Raw genomic sequence first — 22,946 nt, forward strand, 5'->3', positions numbered from 1 at the left:
TTTGCAGGCAATGCATGTGCAGGAGCCCCAGTGGATCCACTGGATGGCCCGCCACCATGAATCCCAACACCTGCATGACAGTCAAAGCTGTCACAGCTGCTCCCCGCCGCAGTCTAAGAACTGCCTGCCATCTGTCTGAGGGGCTGTCTGTCTGATCCATTAGAATGGCCTGCAGACTGACCGAGTAAAGCACGACTCCCAGATACTCTGCCTATTGGCTTGGCTGGGGAGTGCTCTTTTTCCAGTTGATGGTGAAACCTAAGTGGGTTAGATGTAACATCATCTTGGCTGTGTGGAAAACTGCCCATTCCTTAGACCTGGCCGTAACAATCTGGTCGTCTAAGTAGAAGGATATCCTCATGCTCTGGTCGCACAGTGGTTGCAGAACCATGTTCACACACTTGCTGGATGTGCTGGGAGCCAGGGATTGCCAAATGGGTTAGCCTGTGTACTCGTAGGTTATCCCCTGAAAAGCGAAATGCAGGAAATAGCTATGTTTCGGTGCCACCTCAACATGAAAATATGCATCTTTTAGGTTGATGGCACCCACTCTGTCAATACACACTCATGTCACCACATCTTGCAAACTTGCATCAGGAAGCGAGCCAAGCCCATGGGGCTCCCCATACATGTTTGTTGCCCCTCCATATCTGCTTTTACAGATGAATTTATTAACCTCTTTGAGTCTTTTAATCTTAAACAGTCAGTTAATAGTCCAACTCATAATAAGGGACATACCCTTGACTGTGCTATCTTGTGGTGTTTTCTTTAAATAATATAAATTTGGTAGATTTTAATGTCTCTGATCACAAGGCTGACTTTCCATACTTTGCTCCTGCTTCTTGCCTATAGACCAAATTCTTTAATTCGCTCTTTGTCTTTTAATTCTAAGTCAGCCAGTAGTTTCTGTGATAGATTCTTTGCTGCCTCTGTACATAATACCTAGGGTTGGGCATCAAGAACCGGTTCCAAATTAGAACTGGTTCCAAAATTCCTATTCCAAAGGAATTGTTAAGAAATTTTAAGCAAGTTGCAAGTATGTTATTCAGTGCTGTTACATCGGGTGAGGTGTGCTTTCTGACAGCATCAGGTCGATCATAACATGTACGACCTGGCACAGCACCGTGATGTCTCTGGACATCATAGCCTAGGCTGGCACTAGTGTTGTCCAACAATGGTTAGCCATGACACGCTGTGTGATTTATTCAGTACCGTTACATCGGGTGTATTTACTAACAGCATCACACCGACCAGAATGGACATGCATCGGCACAGCGCTGTGATGTCTCTGGACATCATTGCCTAAACTAGCATGAGTGCCCCAGAACTCCACCTCGTTTGTGAGAGGCGGGGTGGGGGCAACATCTGTGTGTGTGCTGTACAACACTGGACAGACATAACACATGGAAATGGAATGAACCAAATTCACCTTGGCCACATGGAGAATTGAGGAGAGTGCTGAACTTGCTCTTATTTATTTAAACTCATCAACTTTAATTCCAGTAAGTGACGAGCTGAGACAAAATACATCATGATGTTGGGTGCACTATCGTTAAGCGTGCATAATGCTGCCCAGTATCCCTAGAGATGACTTTCATATTGGCAAATGCTGCAGCACGCAATCATATCCTGTGTCGATGTTCAATGCCAATGTAAGTAGAAAGTTAAAGAGGTTGTTTTTTTTTAACTTTTCCTAACTTCAAAGTGACTATAATCAATATTTTATAATAAAATTTATAAACAGGGTTTAATGCAGTGGCTCGTAGTATTGAGAATTATCAGCGACTCTGCACCTCCCCTTGGCTTTATGGAGCTTTATTGCAAGTTTCAGCTCATTGTTTAGCTGTTCGACTGCAACTATACTGTTTTGGTTCACTCTCAGCACTCTCATAGCGTTATTTCAGCTGCAGCAGGCAGTTGTTTTCAGAAAAAACGCTCTAAAAAGACACAGTTAGCTGTAGACTAGCTGGTGAACATAGTGCAGCATTTATCAGTTGGTAGAGACCAAAAACTAAGCTAAAAGAGAATGAATATTGGACTCAAGGTTTTGATATTATCATGCAATATCAAAGTTCTGACAAGTGGAAGGGTCTGAATAATGCTACAGGCATAAAGCTGCATAACATATTTATACAGTGCTTTTTGGGGCTACAGTGCACACACAGTACATGTATATACATAAAGCACTTTTGTTTTAATAGCACAAAATGAATCTGCATAGATTTGTGCCATGCAACTTGAGCAAACAACATATGCTGTGGTTCATGATCAGGGCCATGCACAGGGCCATGTTCGTACGTCTCACCAATTTTGCAACTGCTCATACCAGATTAGATGATATTTAAATGCTTGGCTACACAAGACTCTTCAATCTACTACCTTGATGAGTCACCAAGGTACATGTAAAAAAAAAAAGAACAAATGAAAAGCTCTTTTTCAAAGTTCAAACTGAATTCTGATACAATTTTGTTTCATAACCTTGCTCATCTAAATGCTGTTGACCTGCTCCAAACATAGAGGTGTCTTAATTTGACACCGTCAGGAAGTACATCTGAAGATGATACAGTTCTTCAAATGGTGTCCCAGGAGTTTTCAGAGGTAGAAACATGAAAGAACAGCCAAAACCTGGAATTTATTACAATGCTGGAGAGGTCACAGGCAGTCACTGTGAAACTGATCCATCCTCTCTCCTTCCTGATAACAGCGACTGATAGTAGGGGTAAATGAGACTGAAAACCACCCAGAAGACCTTGCAATGCACTGAACACACTCAGAAATAGCACTTCATTCAGTGATATTTATTTCTAAAAGGCAATCACTACATTTAATGTAATGGTTGCACAAGAGATACTGTGAGCAACGTCCAAGTACAGAGCACGGCTTGTGCCTCTTAACACAGGCAGTTGAAAAAAACAAAATGCTATGATAAGCATCATCCTCTTGAAGCATGTGGTGGTATACAATCAACACCATACACTGTACATTGTAATATAATTTTGCAATATAGCATGCCTTTTTTGTCTTGTCTTGGTTTTCTTTTTAAGCTTTGACATTTTTGTAGTTCTTAGAAGCGTTTTTGAAACACATGTAGTCCTTGCTTTTGCTGCATTCACACTAGCCTAGAGCTTCACTTAGTGACGTGAACAGTAGGATCAGACCAATAGTGTGCATACACAGTTAGTGAGTATGTTCACATAAGGCTGGGGAGTGTCTGTGAAAAAGACAATGTGAGCATTATAATATTAGTGTAGCACAGTCAGTGGCACAGATCACATTTTTTATGCATGTGGTGTCATTGCTCTCAAAGGTACACAGCGAGTATGAAAATGAACTTTGTCAGCATAATGTACACTCTAGAGGCCACCACCACGACTGACAGCTGCTGCAGCCGATGCAGTGATGTTTTAAAATGCAGTTCCACTAATGGCCACTAGATGCTGGCTGCAAAAAATATCCAGCTGCATAGAATTCCATAGAAGTCCCCACAGAGATGCAGTTTTTTTCCACATGACGTTTGGTTCTCTATAGCTAAAAACTTACTTAATGTCACTTTACATCATTGGGTTTGAGAGTCCGTCAAGGAAGTATTAAGGCTTCTAGAGAAGAATGTTTTGGAGCATGTTCGCTTGACTGACAGCTGTCTCAGCCTATCAAGGGTGTGTCAGCCGTGGTGGTTACCGCTTACTTGTCCCAGCTCAGTTCTATTCAGGATCCTTTGTTTAAATTTGGATTCTCCAAGCTGTGGCTGAAGCGTAAACCCAGATCCAAGCTCCAAAATGTCCCATCAGTTAGCTTATGGGTGAGATCATGAAGCGTACATCGCCTTTTGACAGTCTGTGGATATGCTTGAGCCAAAAACAACAAGTAGTACACAATGCACTCTCACAATAACAGCAGCGCGCTTTCTAATCTCAAACTTGCCCATCATTTCACGGTGTTCTGTGTATAGTATGAGTCAGTCCCTCCCCTTGCAGTATGGCTTATCTTCCATTCTGGTGTCATTCATTTTCAAAAAGCGCAGGTACAGTCAATGTCCCTCATCTTTTTCAAAGTGTGAATGCAGCACTTGTCAGACAATGTCAACAACAAACATTAGGACAACAAGCCCTGAGATAGTGTTCAAAGAGGTCATGATTTAGGTAGCATTTTTGAACATTGCACTGAGACAACAGCTTAGCTTGGGGACCATGCACAGACGACATGTTCTGAATCATTTCCATTCACATTTAAATGCACATTTTTCATAATTTAGTTTCAATAGGCAACATGAAAAACAGCACAAACACATAGTGTAAGTGTTACATGTAAAATGAGCGTCTGTGATGTGTTACTATTCTACTGGTCCACAGCAGCTTTTTTGGCTGATTTTTGTTGTTGTTGTTGTTCATCATTGTTATTTTTGTGTATTCAATACTTATGTTCTAACTTGAGCCACACATTCAGTCACAGCACCTTGTTTTGAGGTCCATGTGCACATGTTAGACCTCATTTAAAACATTTCAAATCATATCATAAGTGGCCATTAAAGCTGACACTTTAGGAAATAGGATTTTTGTCACATCAGCAGCAATATCTCTATCTGATTTTAATTCACTATACTAAGTTTTTGTTTTAAATGGATTTGCAAATTTCTTTTATTCTGCATTGTCTGCTATATTCAAGCCCTACACCTCAGACCAGTGTGAATCTGGTCTTTCTTAGCTGAAAGTTACACATGTAACACATCTGATTTGGACTTGGATGTGACCATCAGCTTCCTTTTCCATGTTTAAGGATAATTTTGTTTCATTACAAGTAGTGTCTTACTGTCATAGTCATCATTCCTATTAGTGATTGCAACATTGTACTCACCAAGTTAATTTCTAAGATCTTGGAACACAGTGATATTGCTACAACATCAGGCCAGCTTGACTACTTATAAAGACATCATCTGAAAGGAACCTGTTGCCTCACCCGTTAGTCATGTTCCTATTTGTATTCTGAAGTGCAGACATTTTGCCTGTAAGTTTTGCAAAACTGCTAACGTGAAAAAGTTATTCGTCTTGCAGGTGTCAAATAGCTTCAGGTGCATTACCCCCACCCATTTCCATGAAGCACAGGAAAACCAAGATAGACTGCAATCAGACTTGTGAACTGGCCAACAGAGATGTAGTTATATATGTGACTAAGTTTAAACAAAAGTGTATTAAGGACTTTATCCAGATACAAGACACCTGAAATGACAGTTGTAAATGGGGCCTAGAGCATGGATAGCAGACAAACATGCAGCTCTGCTGATACTACATCAGGTGTCTGCAAAGGCAGACATGTTCGTAAATGTTTGCCAACACGTACATTTTGGGCTACATGTAAGCAGTACCTGCAGGCTCTCATGGACAGTGTACATGACAAATTTTATATCATGCAGATCCTTGTGGCTATGTGGACCTGGAAAGTATATTTTGTGCTAAAATTAACAATAGCAGTCACACTGGCAGGTTGATCAAGTAATACACATGTGACTCACTGGATAGTGTGACTCAAACAGACAGTCTCTTACTTGTGAATCAGAGATGAGTTCATGGCGCTCAGAGAATACAGAACTGACCCAAAACTTGGAGAGGGCTTGTGAGCCACCCACAGCTGTTATGTTCATGGTACATCGGTGTGTATGCTAACATGAAGCAGAAGGTGTTGATGTGAGTGCTACACATCCAGTATGGCTCAGAGTTGGGAACACTGAATACTGGGTGAATAAATATTGAGGCAACAAAGTAGCTTTCTTTTAGAAGTTGGAGGAACTAATGATGCCTGCTCAATTACAGTTATTTAGGGGGACAAATGTACATTTTTCATATATTAGGGGAGAAATGACTCATAGAGATTATGCACAAGTACTTTGGTTGAGTACAATGTTATCATAACTCATAGAAACGATGGCTAAAGCTACAAATATAGACCCAAGTTGTCGTCCTTCAACCACCTATTAGGAGACAACTTTGTTTTAATGTGACCATCATTTGGCATAGCAGAATAACAAAAACCCTAACAGGTCTTGCATCCATACAGTGGACAGTGATGAAGCCAACACAATGTGAGTCCATCAGATCCATTGGGCACAGTGAATATTATATGTGATCATTACAGTATATAGCACAGAGGGACAGGTGTTGCCCCAGCTTAAGCAAACACAGGAATAAGGGGGACCTAAGGCACTAATGGTGTTTTTTAAAAGCCCCTGTTTTAGGAGCACAGTCTGTCTATGGGCCCATCTCAATATGCAGCTCTTTTGTTTCAAGTGTTTTCTCACTCTCATTCTCTTTGGTTTTCTCTGGAATGAACCCATTCTGTGGCTTGCAAGCTTCCACAAACAATGGAAAATCAGACAAGCTAGTGTTGCACTCCTTGTCCTCATTCTCATCCTCTCCCTCATCCTTCCTCTTCCCTTCATCCATAGTGGGTGTCCTACAGTCAAAAGTGGGCGTGCTGCAGCCGTAGGCCTCACTGTGAGGCCGCCGAGCCTCGTCTGGGATGTTCTTCTTCAGGTCCCGATTCCTGTTGCGCTTGGCCAGCTTGGTGACGGAGCCCAGGCGGTTGAAAATGTTGTCCTCAGACGTGGTTTGGTGGTTGGAGCGACGGTCGCACTGTTCGGCCCCCCGCAGCCGAAGGTTATTCAGCTTTGTGTCAATGCTTTCCTGGGAGGAGGTTTTGTAGCTGTTGGTGTCCAGACTGTTGAACATGGCCCGTCGCTCTGGAGAAAGCATATCCAGGGACACGGCGCGCTGGTCCAGGCCCAGCTGGCGTCTCTCCATACTGCGGATGGTGGCAGCTCGCTGCAGCTTGTCATGGACCTCGACACTCATACGCCGACGCGTCTCCCGGAGCTCTGCTCGCACATTAGCTTTCCACTCCGCTGCATGAGCCTTGATCTCTCCAACCTTGGCAAAACACAGTTATTACTTTAATCAGAGATGAAGGAGCACTCTAGTGATCTATAAAGTTTTCATCAAACAACAGTCAATGCACAACTGATAATAAGTTAAATCCATAAAAATAGTGGCTGTCAGAATGGGAAACTGCCTCACATTGTTAATAGTGCTTAGACTGTTTCAGATACAAAGACATGAAATGTCTACTTTGGGTTATTAAGCCGGAGTTTGTTTTTTTTTAAATCAACACACAGCATTTCTGTAGCCTAACTGGTTGCATATCTATGTTATATTATTCCAGAAGAATCAACCCAGGAACCATGTCTTCAGCCCACTTCGTCAGGACACAATAATGTTCTCTTAGACCCCATCTCCATTAACATTTGATCTGTATTGAGTTATGTTATCTGGATAATAATATCTGATTATAAGCCTTTGCTTCTAGTCTCTGCTATTAATACAAATTGTCATTATTTTCACTCCGCCTGCAGTGATGCAAGATAGTCTCCAGGGCTGCTATTATGTACAAGATGAGGGTAAGATGACAGACAGAGATAGCTGAAGACATCAGTAACAAACTACTACTTGCTAAGTAGGCTAATGTTACCTAAAACACCAGGGCAAATGGGGATAAATGTCAAAAAATTCCTGGAACTTTGGGGGTTGATAGTAGTCTGTTGATGATTTTGACATAAAAAGGCTAAATAATTAATTGGTTCATACAAGGTTGTCATTTCCACTGGGGATGGGAGGGACATTTATAGTGTCAGGTTGATTTTCTTACTGACTATCTATGTAAAGAATGTGCTCTCACTGTCCAGCCAACAAAATCCATATGAAAGAAGATCTAAAGAGTTTAAAAATTTAATATGCTCATCTGAGTCACCTTCAATTACTACCGCGCACACACAGCGAGAAAGTTAACAAGCAGCAGACTGTGGTGCAGTGAGTGCAAAGCAGACATTTTTTCCCTGAGTTTGACCTCTCAGGCTACATACAGTATATGCCCTTACTTATTGCTGGAGGTTGTTGGGGCTGTATGCAGCCTACAAAGGAAGAATGAAGACACTGCAGAGGGCTGAAAAAGTGTTGAACTTTCTCTGTATGTTTTTGGGATAAAAAACATTTTTGTTCAATATTTATTTATACCATTTAATATTAAACTAAAAAGACACAAGAATCAAGCATCAATCATACATTACCTCAGCTCTATGCTCTTTGTAGTAAAAATGCTATTGCCTCATTGGTTGGGGGTGCACTTCAGAAAACAAACCCTTGACTTCATTAACATCATAATCTATAAATGATGTGCAATGAAAATGATTACTGTTGTAGCCTTATTTGGTAAGTGATAAATCAGAAGATGCCAAGTGCTGCCAGTTTCATGAGTAATGTTATAATGATCAGCCTGGTTCTAAATAATCTAAACAGACACAGTCTGGAATGAAGGCTGATTATCAGGTCATTATACATTATATCTTATTTTTCATTATCAATATCAAATCAGCATTCACCCTTCCTTATGTATACAGGAGCATACCTCTTCTTTGGTCTTTTTGGAGAGAACCCTCAGCCAGTCGCCAATCATGTTCAGTACTGCAGCAAAGTAGGCCAGACCACCCAGGATCCAGAACCACACGAGTGGTCTGTACCACTTACGGTACTCAATCCTCCGATCTCCCCCTGAATGGAAAACAAAACACACATGAATGAATGAAGAAATGTGCATCTCTGTGCTGCTACTGGAATCTCAACCTGAACATTTCAAAGAATGAAGTTGGAGAGATTACGCTGCGAGATGAGAGATTGTTTTTTGTTCCACAGTCACAGTCAGAGATCAATCAATCAATCAATGTGAAGACACTGTCGATGAGTTATGGAATAAACAAAGACTGCTTTTCACATTAACTGAATGTCACAACACCACGGGGAGGTCCTCATCCATCACACATAAACCTGTCCTCCATGGAGACATCTAATGAGAATAAAAGAGAGTACACACCATGCCTGAGATCAGCTGTTTTACTAAATGAGAGCATTGCTATTAGGTTGTTATCTTGCATTAGATCTGGAATAAACATTGTGTGTAGCAGCTGATATGCAGAGGAGAGTGATTCCAGACCACTGAGGTGATACTCTAGCAAGACTGGAATAGTTATTAACAGCACTATGGTCCAAATGATCTCAAACACAAATAGCTTAATTTCCATTGAATTTGCAATAGATGTTCATTGTAATCTGAAGATGAATCGTAAGGCTTTAGAATCCTCTGAGTGCCCGTGTCAGATTACATTTTCCATTTAAACAGTAAATGCAGCTTTGTGTTAGTTCAGGTAGGCATGCTCATGTATCAGTCACACTAATTCATGCTCAATAAGAGTGGGCAACATGGGTAAAATCCTCTATCATGGATATATAATCTTATAGTACATGTTTTGGAAAATCAGTTGAGGAACCTTTTATAACTTTTTTGGATAATATGTGACCAGACAGTCTGTTTTGGCTAATCCAGCAGAAATAAACACCTGACAAATAAAGCTACTTCACTTCACTGATGCAAAACTCCAATGTTACCATAAACCAGTGCTGCTCATTGATTTGTAAGCCCACAATGGTTTAATGTAACCACCGATATTAAAAGGGATGGATACCACATTATAAACAGTATGGCAACATCTCTGAGGTAGCAAATTTATATTGTCTCACAGTATATATAATCATATTGCAAAACCCTATTGCTCAGTATCACTGGCTTATTGTGCATCACCTGATTTGTTTACCAGGTACCTAGAAACATGAAAATCATATTCATATAATGTGCTGGGAAGCCTTTATAAACTGTCAGCTCTCATTCTTACTCAGCTGGTTCCTTACACTCCCCCCCTCCTTCCATCTAACCCCATCACATCCCAACTTCATCCTTATGTGATTCCCCCCCACCAGCTAAATTCTTTGCACTGTCCTTGCAAAGTAGTTGGCGTTGGTAGCTTGGTGACGTATTGACTATTTGCACTTTAATTCAGTATTTGCACTGTTCACTCTTATCTCACTGCTGCAGACCATGGCTCTTTTGTGCCATGGTTTATACTCTGGCAGAGCAAGGTTATATAAAACTGGATGGTGTGACAGCTAGTATGAGAGCTTTCTCGTCACACTTTACTTTAAAATCCCCCTATTTAGCATTAATGAGATGTATATAAATATTGGACCTCATACGCCATATGCATGAGACAAAGGCAGGCCTGCCTGATGACAAAGAAAGGCGCAAAGTCAAACAAAAGGACTCCAAACAGACTTCAACTTCCATCATGCTCTGCTCAACTTACACCTAGATGTGAAATCTGGCAGAGTCAAACTCTCGGCTCTCATTGGATGAGACCTGCTGGAAATGCCCAAGGATTTCCTCTTCCTGGCCGTGACGTCACCGAAGGTATAAACACTCCACTCGCTGAACTATGCTTCCCACGTCTCACAGGCTAATATAAGATATGTACTGTAATGTACATGACTGTAACTGTGCAAAACAATCTCAACCTCAGATGAGTGGAGATTTCTCTGTGTTCTTCTGAGCACTGATCCAAAGAAGACCGCTGTGCAAACCAGTGCTCTTCCACCTTTCCTGCAGAAAAAGGCGAAGGATAACTTCTATGCCCTGCTCACCTTTAACTGAGTCGACTCTGTTTTCTCTGCAATGCCACTGAGGATACAAATTCGAGGATACAAATACAAATAATTTTGCTGCCTCAACAAATATAGATACAAATTTATACAACACGTAGTTCCGACCAAGCAATCTGATTTGTCAACTAGACATTTAGAACGTGCTCAAATCAGCATGACAGCTCACCTAGCCATGCTCAAATGAAAAAACCCTCATCACTAAAAATATTATTCCACCATTCATTAGAACTACAGACTGTGACGTTGCGCTAACAACAACAGTCATTTCTGGGTAGATGACTGGTGGTTAATTTGAATTGCGGAGATATGTGAACTTGGCAACTTTTTCTGTTGTCATTTTCAGCCGTAACTGTAGTGTTTGAAAATATATAGTTAAACACGGTGGTCCGATCTATCAGACGTTTCTGTTGGCTTTATTTTATGTACTGTGTTGCTTTGCTAGTGTCTTTCCTTTGTTTCATTTTGTTTTGTGGGGGGATCTGCGGTGGAAACCCGGTGTGGAGTTTTGAGTTGTCTTTCTTTTATGTTTGTGAAACTGGATTGAACTGAACTGATCAGGGGTTGTGGGGAAAACAAAACTGACCTTTTGCTGAGTGGATTGAACTCAGACTGTGGGACAAGTTACACACGCACACACTCACACACACATACACACACAAAACCCAAACCCTTCTTCCCTCTTCATTATTATCTGGCACCCGCATACACAGCAAAACTTAACCATTTTCCCTTCAGTTGAAAGTATATCTCAACTTCCACGCCAACATCCTCCATCAGCTGTGCTGGTGCTATGGCACTACTAGCTTAAAAATGTCTGTGAAGTTTGCGGACAAAGTAGCTAAATCTGTCCATGGAAAAAAAAAATTTCCTCAGCGGATATCTTAGTTACAACGAGATTTAGCTAGCAAAGCAGTTTTGTGTTTATATGTGAAGTATTTATTCAGTTTGGGAAATGTCACGATCTCCAGAAAGCATTAGCTGAAGTTGGCTGGCTGAGTCAGCAGGGACTAGAAATCATCTCTGTTGCTAGGTCGTTATCAAGGGTCAACCTACTTTCTGGAGTAGTTAACTAGGTTTTATTACATAGGATTCTACTGACGTGAGTGATGGTTTTCCAGGTATTAGTCATACCCCGTGTATTTCGATGGAAATGGAGATAACACAAGCAAAAAGTTTTTTATTTTTAGAGCGAACTGCCTCACAATATGAATAAATTTTGTTTATATCTTTTATTTTGTTGGTAAATGTTGTATAATCACAATATCACAATATTGCTAAAATAAATACTGGTCTCTCTGCACATCCCCAGTTTGCACACCACATGTCTGAGTAAATAGAAGCAACCACCACTTCTCCTGGCAATCACTGAGATCTTTTGTTCTTTGGTATTTTCACCCTCTCCTCTTTACTAACCCACTTGCATGTACACTCATACGCATCTCGACACTCAGACACATGTTGCTAGGCAACACAGATGCTCAGCTCTGTCTGACACCATTATAGTAATCAGAGGCACGTCATTGAGTGGCGGTTGCCATTTAACCACAGCCTCTGTTCAAATCTTGTGGTCACATTTGCCATCTCGACCGGCACTCTCACCTGACGTAACCCCAAGTGGTTCACATCCGTCATCTTGTTCCTCCTCCTTACTCTAACACTCTTCTCTTCCCCCTAATTAATCATTATCTTTGATAATGATTAATTGCCGATAGCCAAAAGTACTCCTACTAAGTCCCAACATAAACATTTAATGAATGTTTATTCATGTACAATATTTGTCAACAATTATAACTTCTATGAGGAAATATATTATTAAAACTGTGTTTTTGTCATTCATTATCTGTTTATAAGCATCTACTTATGGGTACCCACAGGTGCAGTTATAGTGGTTGACACATGCTGTACATACACAAACACACTTATATCTTCTTACAACTACATTATAGAGTGTTATAGAGAGAACCAAATTAAAAAAATGTGAAGTGTTAGCTTTTTGTATTTTGGACTTTATTGGGCCCCTTAACATCAGCACTTTGTGGCTTACAACAGGTACTCACTAAACTCACCCAAAGTTCACCAGTCTTCACCTCTGCCAGTATACATACATACATACATATATATATAAACCCTCTCTCACCCCCCTCCCATGGGGGGTGGTGGTGTGTCTTCCTCAAGCTCAGGTCTCTCTACCAGAAGCCTGAGATTTTGAGGGTTCTATGCAGTATCTTAGCTGTTCCCAGGACTGCGCTCTTCTGGACAGAGACCTCAGATGTTGTACCTGGAATCTGTTTGTGGGTTACAGCCCCCAGTGCTCAAATACCACTGGCACCACTGTTGCCTTTACTCCCCACATCTTTTCTAGCTCCTCTTTCAGCCCTTGGTATTTTTCGAGCTTCTCGTGTTCCTTCTTCCTGATGTTGCTGTTGCTTGGGATTGCTACGTCTGTCACCCCTGCCTTCTTCTGTTGTTTGTCGATCAACACGATGTCCGGTTGGTTAGCCAAAACAAGCTTGTCAGTCTGGATCAGGAAGCCCACAGGATCTTGGCTTGGTCATTCTCAACCACCTTAGGGGGTGTCTTCCATTCTGACCTTGGGACTTCCAACCCATATGTAGCATCTTACACCCTGCTATTATGTGCTGAACTGTCTCAGGAGCACCTTTGCACAGCCTGCACCTGCGGTCCTGTCTGGTGTGGTAGATCCCCGCCTCTATTAATCTTGTACTAAGTTCCTGTTCTTGTGCTGCCATGATTAGTGCTTCTGTGCTGTCTTTCAGTCCAGCCTTTTCCAGCCACTGGTAGGATTTCTTGATATCAGCCACTTCTTCTATCTGTCGTTGGTACATACTGTGTAGGGGCTTGTCTCTCCATGATGGTTCCTCCTCCTCCTCTGCATCATCGGGTTCTGCTGCCTGAGGTATTCACTTAGCAGTTCATCTTTAGGGGCCATCTTCCTGATGTATTCCTGGATCTTGGTTGTTTCATCCTGGACAGTGGCTCTGACGCTCACCAGTCCTCGGCCTCCCTCGTTCCACTTAGTGTACAGTCTCAGGGTGCTGGACTTGGGATGAAACCCTCCATGCATTGCGAGGAGCTTCCTTGTCTTGATATGAGTGGCCTCTATCTCCTCCTTTGGCCAGCTTATTATACCAGCGGGGTATCTAATGACTGGCAGGGCGTACGTGTTGATGGCTCGTATCTTGTTCTTCCCATTCAGCCGACTTTTCAGGACCTGCCTTACTCTGTGCAGGTATTTGGCTGTGGCTGACTTCCTTGCGGCCTCCTCATGGTTCCCATTTGCCTGGGGGATCCCAAGGTATTGCTGTCCTGAAAATCTGCAATGCTGCCTTCTTGTAGTTCAACCCCCTCGGTTCTGATTATCTTCCCTCTCTTCGATACCATCCGACCACACTTATCTAGTCCGAATGACATTCCGATGTCGTTGCTGTAGATCCTGGTGATGTGGATCAGTGAGTCGATGTCTCGCTCATTCCTGGCACACAGCTTGATGTCATCCATGTAGAGGAGGTATATATAAAAAAGAATCCCTCTCTCACCTACCTCCCATGGGGGTTAGTGGTGTGTCTTCCTCAAGATCAGGTCCTCTACCAGAGGCCTGGGAGTTTGAGGGTTCTGCGCAGTATCTTAGCTATTCCTGGGACTGCGCTCTTCTGGACAGAGTCCTCAGATGTTGTACCTGGAATCTGCTGGAGCCACTCTCCCAGTTTGTGGGTTACAGCCCCCAGTGCTCCAGTTGGTTAGCCATCACCAGCTTGTCAGTCTGGATCTGGAAGTCCCACGGGATCTTAGCTTGTACATTCTCAACCACCTCAGGAGGTGTCTTCCATTCTGACCTTGGGACTTTCTGCCTGCATCTTACACCCTGCTATTATGTGCTGAACTGTCTCAGGAACACCTTTGCACAGCCTGCACCTGGGGTCCTGTCTGGTGTGGTAAATCCCCACCTCTATTGATCTTGTACTAAGTGCCTGTTCTTGTGCTGCCATGATTAGTGCTTCTGTGCTGTCTTTCAGTCCAGCCTTTTCCAGCCACTGGTAGGATTTCTTGATATCAGCCACTTCTATCTGTCGGTGGTATACATACATACATATATATATATATATATATATATATATATATATATATATATATATATATATATATATATACACACATACATATGTATATACACACACACACATATACAGAGAGAGCAAGTGATAGATAGATAGATAGATAGATAGATAGATAGATAGATAGATAGATAGATAGATAGATACAACCTTTGATAGTTGTTCTGCATGATTTATTTATTGGTGATTAATAATATTTAAGAAACAAATCAGATCAGGCATTCCTGTTTATCATTACCTGCCACATAGTCGCCTATTCCAACAGTTGTCAGAGTAATGACGACAAAATATGTTGACTCCAACGCTGTCCAGCCTTCAATGTGTTTGAAGATCACAGCTGGGATGGTGACAAACAGGATGCAGCCAGCCAGGATGAAGAGAAGGGTGGAGGCCACACGGATTTTAGTCTGACTGATCTGGTTGTGTTTATTCTGTGAGAGGAAGTCACACACACACACACACACACACACACACACACACACACAGTGTAAGCCATAATACCCACGGTGGTTTCAGCAGAGTGCTGATTGTGTTTGGACTCGTTGGCAGCACCCCACAGAGTGTGAGAGAGGACTTTGATGACTCAGTCATGGAGGGGTTATTATCTCATCAGCGTGACCACTGATTATGATGAGCACAGAATACTCTATTCCCTATGTGGCGAGTGAAGTTGACCTGGAAGTTCGTTAGTTCAACAAGGTGCAGTCATCCCTGCAGTTTGTTTCCTTTCCCCTGTTCCCCAGGGGAAAATATACTGCGGGGGAAATATACTGTTTTCTGTTCAAGTTTTAGTTAGTCTTTATTCTCTCTTAAAAGAGCTTTAAATTTTTGTGTGAAAAACTGAACTAACATGTTTGCAGCTCTGCAGGATCACATTCCTTAAACACCTGAACCCTAAATAAAAACTCAAGACACTAAACCCAAAAATAGGATTATCACTTGCCTGCAAACATCTGTACACAGTTTGCCTATTGTGTATTTGCCTATTGACCACACTGAAAGCCAAATCATTTCATAACCACATCATTTCCAAAAAGCTGATTCATAGATGATAGGAAATTTACACTGTGACTCACCCGAAACATCTTCTCCACCTTGGCAATGCTTTTGACGAATATGGTACCAAGCTGGTCCCCGACACCTGCTAGGAGGAATCCAAACAGCGGGATGCCAAATATTGCATACAGGATGCAGAAAATCTTCCCTCCCTCAGTGCTTGGGGCAATGTTACCATACCCTGGAAGCGAAAAGAGACAAAATAGGTAATTCTACGGGTCTTAATGGGATTTAATTATACATTATAATTGATAACATTTCAGGTCTGTTTCTGTTATCCTCAACAGGGTTTAGATCACTGTGTTGTTATCCTGCTCTGATTTTAAAGTGTGTTTTCTTAACACCCTTGATAGAAATGTTCATGACATGTACTGTATGTTTCAAAAGTATAAATTAGATTGGGCCAGGCAACTCTGTCTCCTATAAATTATGTTTATATACCACTATATTGTTTTCCTAATTACGTTGAATAGGCAAATGTAATTGCCACCAGTGATGTAGTTACTAGCAGAGGGTATTGTCCTGCAAGATTTTGGTACACAAACAACAATAAAAAAAAAAACAACGACAAAAACAAACAAACAAACAAACAAACAAACAACAACAACAACAACAACAAAACACCAGAGAAAAATACAATGTCTTGAAAAGGCAAATCTCTTTTTCAGAAACAGATTAATACACACTAAATTATATTAACCTATTCAGTGTTCAGTCATGCAATAATCACAGTACCTATGGTTGTGATGACAGTTCCAGCGAAGAAGAAGGCACTACCAAGATCCCAGTGGCTGGAGTTATAGGAGGTATCACCAATGGGATTCACACCAGCATTCACAGCCTCCACAGAGTGCTGGGCAGAGAAGCAGAGAGAGAGAGAGGCACATGAGAAAAGATAGGTCTTACTCTTGTCGTTGTAGATTCAGTCCAGAATCCAATCACCAACTCTCCCCTCTGCAGTGTCTGGTGGACCTTTAGGAGCTAGTTTCCTTTCCTTACTGGTATCAAATGCTCTGTTTGCTGCTGATGTTGCCACTGGTGTTGATACTGCTGTAGTTGTTATTGCTGCTGCTCTTGTGTGGGTGTGCATGGATAGGGTTAAGATGGACATCATGAGGTGTGATGTCACCTGTTGGTTTGCACTGGAGCCCAGAGTTGCAGCTTAGCTCCATCTTTTTTGTTTGGAGCTAGGACCCTCCAAATAAGGAGTGCAGGGTGTTGCCTTTCACACTCTGGAAACATGCCCTGCTAACTTGGACCCAAGCTAACGTTAGCTTACTGGGAACACCGAGCGCTGCACACTTGGGCTAATGTTAGCTACTTTTGCTAAATTGTGCTAACAGGGCAGGTAATCAAGTAACATTAAACTTAGTGAAATATTGCAACAATAGTCCGACTCAGTGCGAGTCCCTGAGCCAGGGAGAGCAGCGGGTGAGCAACTGTCAATCACAGCTGTCAATCAGTGCCCACATGGCAAACATCAAAGCTAGTATAAGTCTTCAAATCTTATCAGAGCAATAACTTCCAAAATGACCACCAGCACACTTATTAGAGGGCATGAATTTAGCAACTGAGACCATTATAACTAGTCGAAAAAATGATTTACTTATTATTTTTAGAGAGAAGTTGAGGTTTTTTGAATGGGAGTCATTTGGAGCAGCTCGCAGTTGTTGTTGGCACTTTACGGTACTCCCTCATTGGCTTCAGCCTCAAGCCGTGGTAGCTGCCACTTGTGCCAGACACATTAGCCACTGCAGCTACATGTGGGGGACAAAACATCAGAACACCCTGTGATACAGTTTAGTTCAAAGATTTGTAGTCACTAACATAGCTGCTTTTTTTCTGGTGACGCAATACACAGCTCAGCAGTATAACAGGGTTTTCTCTTTAGCTCTTTAGTTTGTTCTGTAGCTTTTGCAGTCTGTAACTAAACATGTATGCTCTATAGAAAAGTTAAGCTGACAATGGTATTTTTAGTCACTAGAGAGGGGAGCTCCACGGCTAAAAGATACTGATTCAGTAAGTGACTCCAATGATTCAGTATAGTCAGATCAGTTTAAAGATACAGTGTTCAAGATTTGTTCATTTTCCTTTATTTCAATATCTGACAGCAGATAGGTGAAAGGAAATGATGACAGAGTGAAGGGGGATGATATGAAAAGTTGTATTTTCAGTTTTCTAGTTCACCATTATTGAATATTGGGCATATTTCATGATGAATTTTGCAAAACATTACATAATGACTGACTACTGACAATGATTATCCTGTACGTTACTTCATGTTGCCTCGGACACTTAGAGTTACTTATTGCAACCTCAAAGTTGAACCATTACCTTTAATGTTACTGTAGTATCACTTCAATGGAAGTTGGGTCACTCAAAATAAAATTAAATTTTGTGTGCTGCCAGACATGCAGCTGCTCAACAATGTATGTTATGGGTTTGAAGACTTTTTTGGGTTACTTCACACTTTTTTTCAGTTTCTAAACTCACCATGACTCATAGTTCCTAGCTCTGTGGTTAAACAAACTGCAAACTCAAACCATCTGAAAACTAAAATAATCTTGGCCCATAGACACACAGTGGGTGTAATGGCACCTCTCCACTGTGCAATAACAATAACCTTGCAAATGTATTGATTGTCACACTGTGTAAGAAGGGTCTAATAAAATCTTGGTTCCATTCTGTGTCAGACTTTGATATAATGGGGACATGTCAGTTGGTGCAATCTGACATGTCGTCAATTTGCATCAGCCATCTGCACTGTTGTAGTGTTTTGAAAATGTAGGACAATAAACAAGTTTCGCTGGTATCTCTGTGCAGCGAATACTTCAAAAGAAGAAGAGGAAGGAAGAAATGGTATGAACTTTTACCTTCAGGGTGAAGGTATAGCATGCCCAAGATGTGGACTAAAACAGGTATCACATACTTTGTCCCATGCAGCATTCAGCTGCTTAACAAGCTTTGATCTCATGGTCTGAATTGGGCACTTTCTTGAACTTGCACTTTATATCTTTTATCTATTTCCCCAAATTATACTTTTTATGATGATTATATGCTTATGTTTTATGTTATATTATGTGCTGTCATGCATGGTTCTTGATGTTTTTTGATGTTCTTTTGAGCTCTGTGCAAAGTAAATTGCCCTAGGGGCAATAAAGGTTTAATTCATTCAAGAGTATGGAGCTGTATGGCCGGGGGTAACCAAGGAGTAACAGGAAATGTCGATTGTAATCACTGTAATCAGCTCGGGTGGAACCAGGCATGAGACGGAAGCCCCACGCTGAGTCTCCCTCTGCCTGAACTTCATCACATCATTCCCCGTCCTGCCTAACTGACGACATCATCCTTCCACCTGCATCCCCACACCCTGCTTTTTCATCCACTCAACCATCATCCTCAACATCCAATTCTTTATCATTTCCATTAGAGTCTTTAATCACATATTGTTGTGGCATGGTCCTTGCTAGTGAAGCAGCCTGTGTTTGGTCTCCAAAATTCTAAATTGGCAGTCAATGTATTTGTCTCAGTATGATCTATCTATACCAAAGATTTCAGCATGTTTCTCTTATGATTCTCAACTTTCCTCAATGACAGCCCAAGACTATTCAGGGGCTTAAAGATTACCTTAACCACAAGAGTGCCATTTGTCCTGCTGATGCTCTTTACAACCTTTGTGTCCCAGGCAGCCAACAGTGTCCACCTGCATGAGTTTCTCTGTGATCATGCTTTCTCTGCTTTGATGTCTTCCTACACACGCTCATCTTTAAATCAGCCTTCAAAGGAAGTGATGCAAACAGAGCCTAAATATGTACCAATATTTCAGTCTGAATGAAATGTTATTATTTACACCAGTCATAAGCCTGGAGGGGAACACAGTTTGGCTGTGTGTGCACGTGTGTCAGGGAAGTAGCAGGAGATAAACCCTAATTCAGGACAAAAGCAGCCAGTACAAACTGAAGAATACCTCTTTAATAAACTCAGGCGCGCAGACACAAAAAATGGAACAAGACAGAACAAACAGAACAGAGGATCCAACAAGATTGAAACTTAACTGACAAGGAGGTGAGGTACAGGTGGAACAGGAGAACAGGAAAGGAGCTGATTGGCTGGGGAAGACACAGGGAGCAGGGCAGGGCTAACGAGGATGATGCAGGGCAGGTGTGGAGGGAAAGTGTGGAGGGAAAAGCAAAATACAGACACAGGAGGAAAAACTCAGAGCAGCAGAAAAACAAAAAACCAGAGGGGTGCACTACGAAGCAAGTTCAACATACCCAGGCTTTCTTTGTGTGAGCTGGCTCGACAAACCCTAAACGCGCAATCAGAGATAAGTGGTTTCTGCTTCAGGATCTGTGTGCGTTGCAATGGGGTGTTTGGCGCGTCATTTGACTCTTTTTCCGCACAAAATGGACCGATCTGGTGCCGCCTGCTTCAATCAGAAGGAACAGGTCATTATAACAGAGAGCTATGAAGAATATAAATACATTATTAAGGCAAAAAGCAACGCTGTTGCTGCAAATAAGGTGAGAGAGGAATGCTGCCAGAAAATTGCTGATTGTGTAAATTTGTTAATTAAAAAACTAATTTGTAATTAGTTAACATATTTATTTCACCACATCCAGAGCTCTTAAACTTTAAACTTGACGCTGCAGATTTAAACATTATACTCAAGAAGTGCACTTAGGTCTGACTCTGTCCCATAATGAAGGATAAGTGGAAATCACTTTAGATTCTGGCCAAATAAAAGTAAAATTGATATTATAGATTGAATATTATCTGTGATAAATACCAATGGACTAGTCAATTTTATTTATTGATTTATTTTTTTGTTCAAAGTATTCAACAAAATCCCACCCCGCAAGTAACCCTAACCTCTTGCACCATTACAAATTTACAACATGACATATCAAATCAATGGTAAGTATGATAAAAGATTGATCAATTTTCTAATCAGTGTTCTAATACCTGCAGTACCAGCAGTGTTAAATGGACTTGGCAGCAAATCAGTTAGTTAGTAAAAGGGTGGCGCTTTTTATTGCCGATTTAAGCCAAAACTCGGAACATAACCTGCTCCGGACCAGGTTAAGTTTGCAGCATAAGTTACTATGGTGATGTAGCCAGGTTAAAAGAGAGCCACCTTCTTGACATTGAAAACCCTGGCTTTAGGCTCAACACACTTCGCTAACCCACTAATCTTGCTTTGTAGTACACCCCTCAGAAAACACAATCGTCATCATAATCAACTGACATAAACCTGTTCAAGAATACACATGAATAAAACTTAAACACACACCACAACCTGCACACTCTCTCATCTACACTCTCACGATGATGCAGCTCCTCAAACATGGCATACAGAGGCTGCAAATGCAAATCACTTAAATCTACAGAAACAAATGCCAAACTCCTCACATTTCACAAATAGTAGGAAAACAAACTTCAATGTCCTTTACATGGGCCTTCTCCCACTCAGTCCTGTATAACACACAGGGAAAAAGTCTGAGGGCATTTGGTGGACTGGTGGTTAAGGCAACTAAGGAACATAGAGCCAGACTGTGACAGGATCATGACAGCATGTGTCTGTGTATCTGTCTGCAGCTAATCTCACATACTACTGGACCCATCAGCCTAATATTTTTTGTGCACGTTTATGACAAGTATGCTCAAGGACCTCTCGTGTTTGCAGTGACTCATAATTTTTGAAAAATCTATTTTTTAACGCCATTCCTTATGAGCCTATCATAAAGCTTAGACTTTCGTCTTTTCAGCAGTCCTCGCCATTTTGCAATATGAGTTACGACATAGCAAAGGCATTTTCGGCAATTGTCAAGGCTAAAAACAAGGTTTACCTAGTCTGTTGCAGGCCACATTTTGGCCTTTGTGTGGCTCAAAAACTGACATTCATAGAAAGATTTGGTCTCATCTTGTACAGCAGCATCTGCAGATTAAATCCATACCTGATATATCATGATCCACTAAAGTTAGGCATGATACAAGATGAATAAATCCCCATTTCTGTTATCTTTGCCGCCATCTTGACTGTACCAGTGTTTCCCCTTCATGCAGCAGCGCCGCTGCAGAATTATGAGCACTGGTGCTAAATTTCACATGATCATTAATATAAATGATCCTAATGATTTTCACTCACATACTATGCAAGTATGATAACACCCTACATTATCATGGAATTGTTTTGAGTCATCAACTAGTGCATCAAATCCCAGAATCCTCCCTCTCCTCATTGTTCAAAGGACATCTACATGAAAGGTACTGTTATTAGAGTAGATTTCCGTTAAGGAATAGGGCAGTGCGTGGGAGCGCGTCGTTGAGCGAGTGTGAGAGAGCGAGCAGCAGAAAAGTGAAGGTGAATGCGAGTGGAGCAGAAGAAAAGGTTAGCAGTATGTTGTCAATCTGGCACTAAATGTAATGTATGTATAAGCAACAGTGTGTCAGTTAATAAATGCTGCAGCTTCTAAAGACCAACAAAGGTCTCGTCCCCCCCCCCCCCCCCCCCCCCCCCCCCCGCTGCACAGACCTGGTGGAGATCTGCATTCTACTGAGTGCACTCTTCTTGTTCAATATGTGATTAGACCATCTGATTAGCTGTACAGCTGTGTCATCATCACTCTGCCAGGTCTGTTACACCTCTCAGGGAACAGTGAAAAGAAAATAACTCAGACTTCTCCGATCCATCATCCTGTGCATCTGTTACATAACACTTCGCTTCTCTGCGGTGTGTGCCTCCTCACAGTGAATAAGTCTGGCTGAGGTGCAGGGAGAGGGCACAGAGACCAGGTTGATACTAGGAGCAGGCGTCACACTCAGTGCCAGTCTGCTCTGCAAGAGTCTGTCCTGGCAGATGGAGTCTCAGTGTAATGAGCCACACTCAGGGTGTGACAGATAGCTGTGTGGCCAGCTGAAGGGCAAAGACACAAGGACACAATTGATCCACAACTGACTCTGATGAAAAGTTAAAGTTTGTCACAGACTTCAACCTGTAATTTTAAACTTGTTCACAGTACATTTCCCTGTAAACAACACGGTTTGAAATGATCTGTTTTCGATACGGTATTCAGTATAATGCAGTAAATTACTGCATTATACTGAAATCAAATAAACTCCCTGTTCAGTGCAATAGAAAGTAACAATTAAATGTATTACAGCTTTA

The 22,946-nt window shown here is 41.6% G+C and overlaps 1 protein-coding gene across 1 annotated transcript; it reads right to left on the reverse strand.

The window, feature by feature from the left end:
- Positions 1–2,810: 2,810 nt before the first annotated feature.
- Positions 2,811–21,127, reverse strand: LOC121882829 (potassium channel subfamily K member 10-like). Its single transcript, XM_042391275.1, has 7 exons — positions 21,072–21,127; positions 19,406–19,481; positions 16,514–16,631; positions 15,799–15,959; positions 14,961–15,153; positions 8,449–8,591; positions 2,811–6,917 (listed from the first exon to the last, which is right to left on the reverse strand). Exons 1-7 carry the CDS (start codon positions 21,125–21,127, stop codon positions 6,240–6,242), a joined length of 1,425 nt encoding a protein of 474 aa, XP_042247209.1. The 3' UTR covers positions 2,811–6,239.
- Positions 21,128–22,946: the final 1,819 nt, after the last annotated feature.

This window comes from Thunnus maccoyii, chromosome 17 (assembly GCF_910596095.1).
Source record: "Thunnus maccoyii chromosome 17, fThuMac1.1, whole genome shotgun sequence".
NCBI classification, from domain to species: domain Eukaryota; kingdom Metazoa; phylum Chordata; class Actinopteri; order Scombriformes; family Scombridae; genus Thunnus; species Thunnus maccoyii.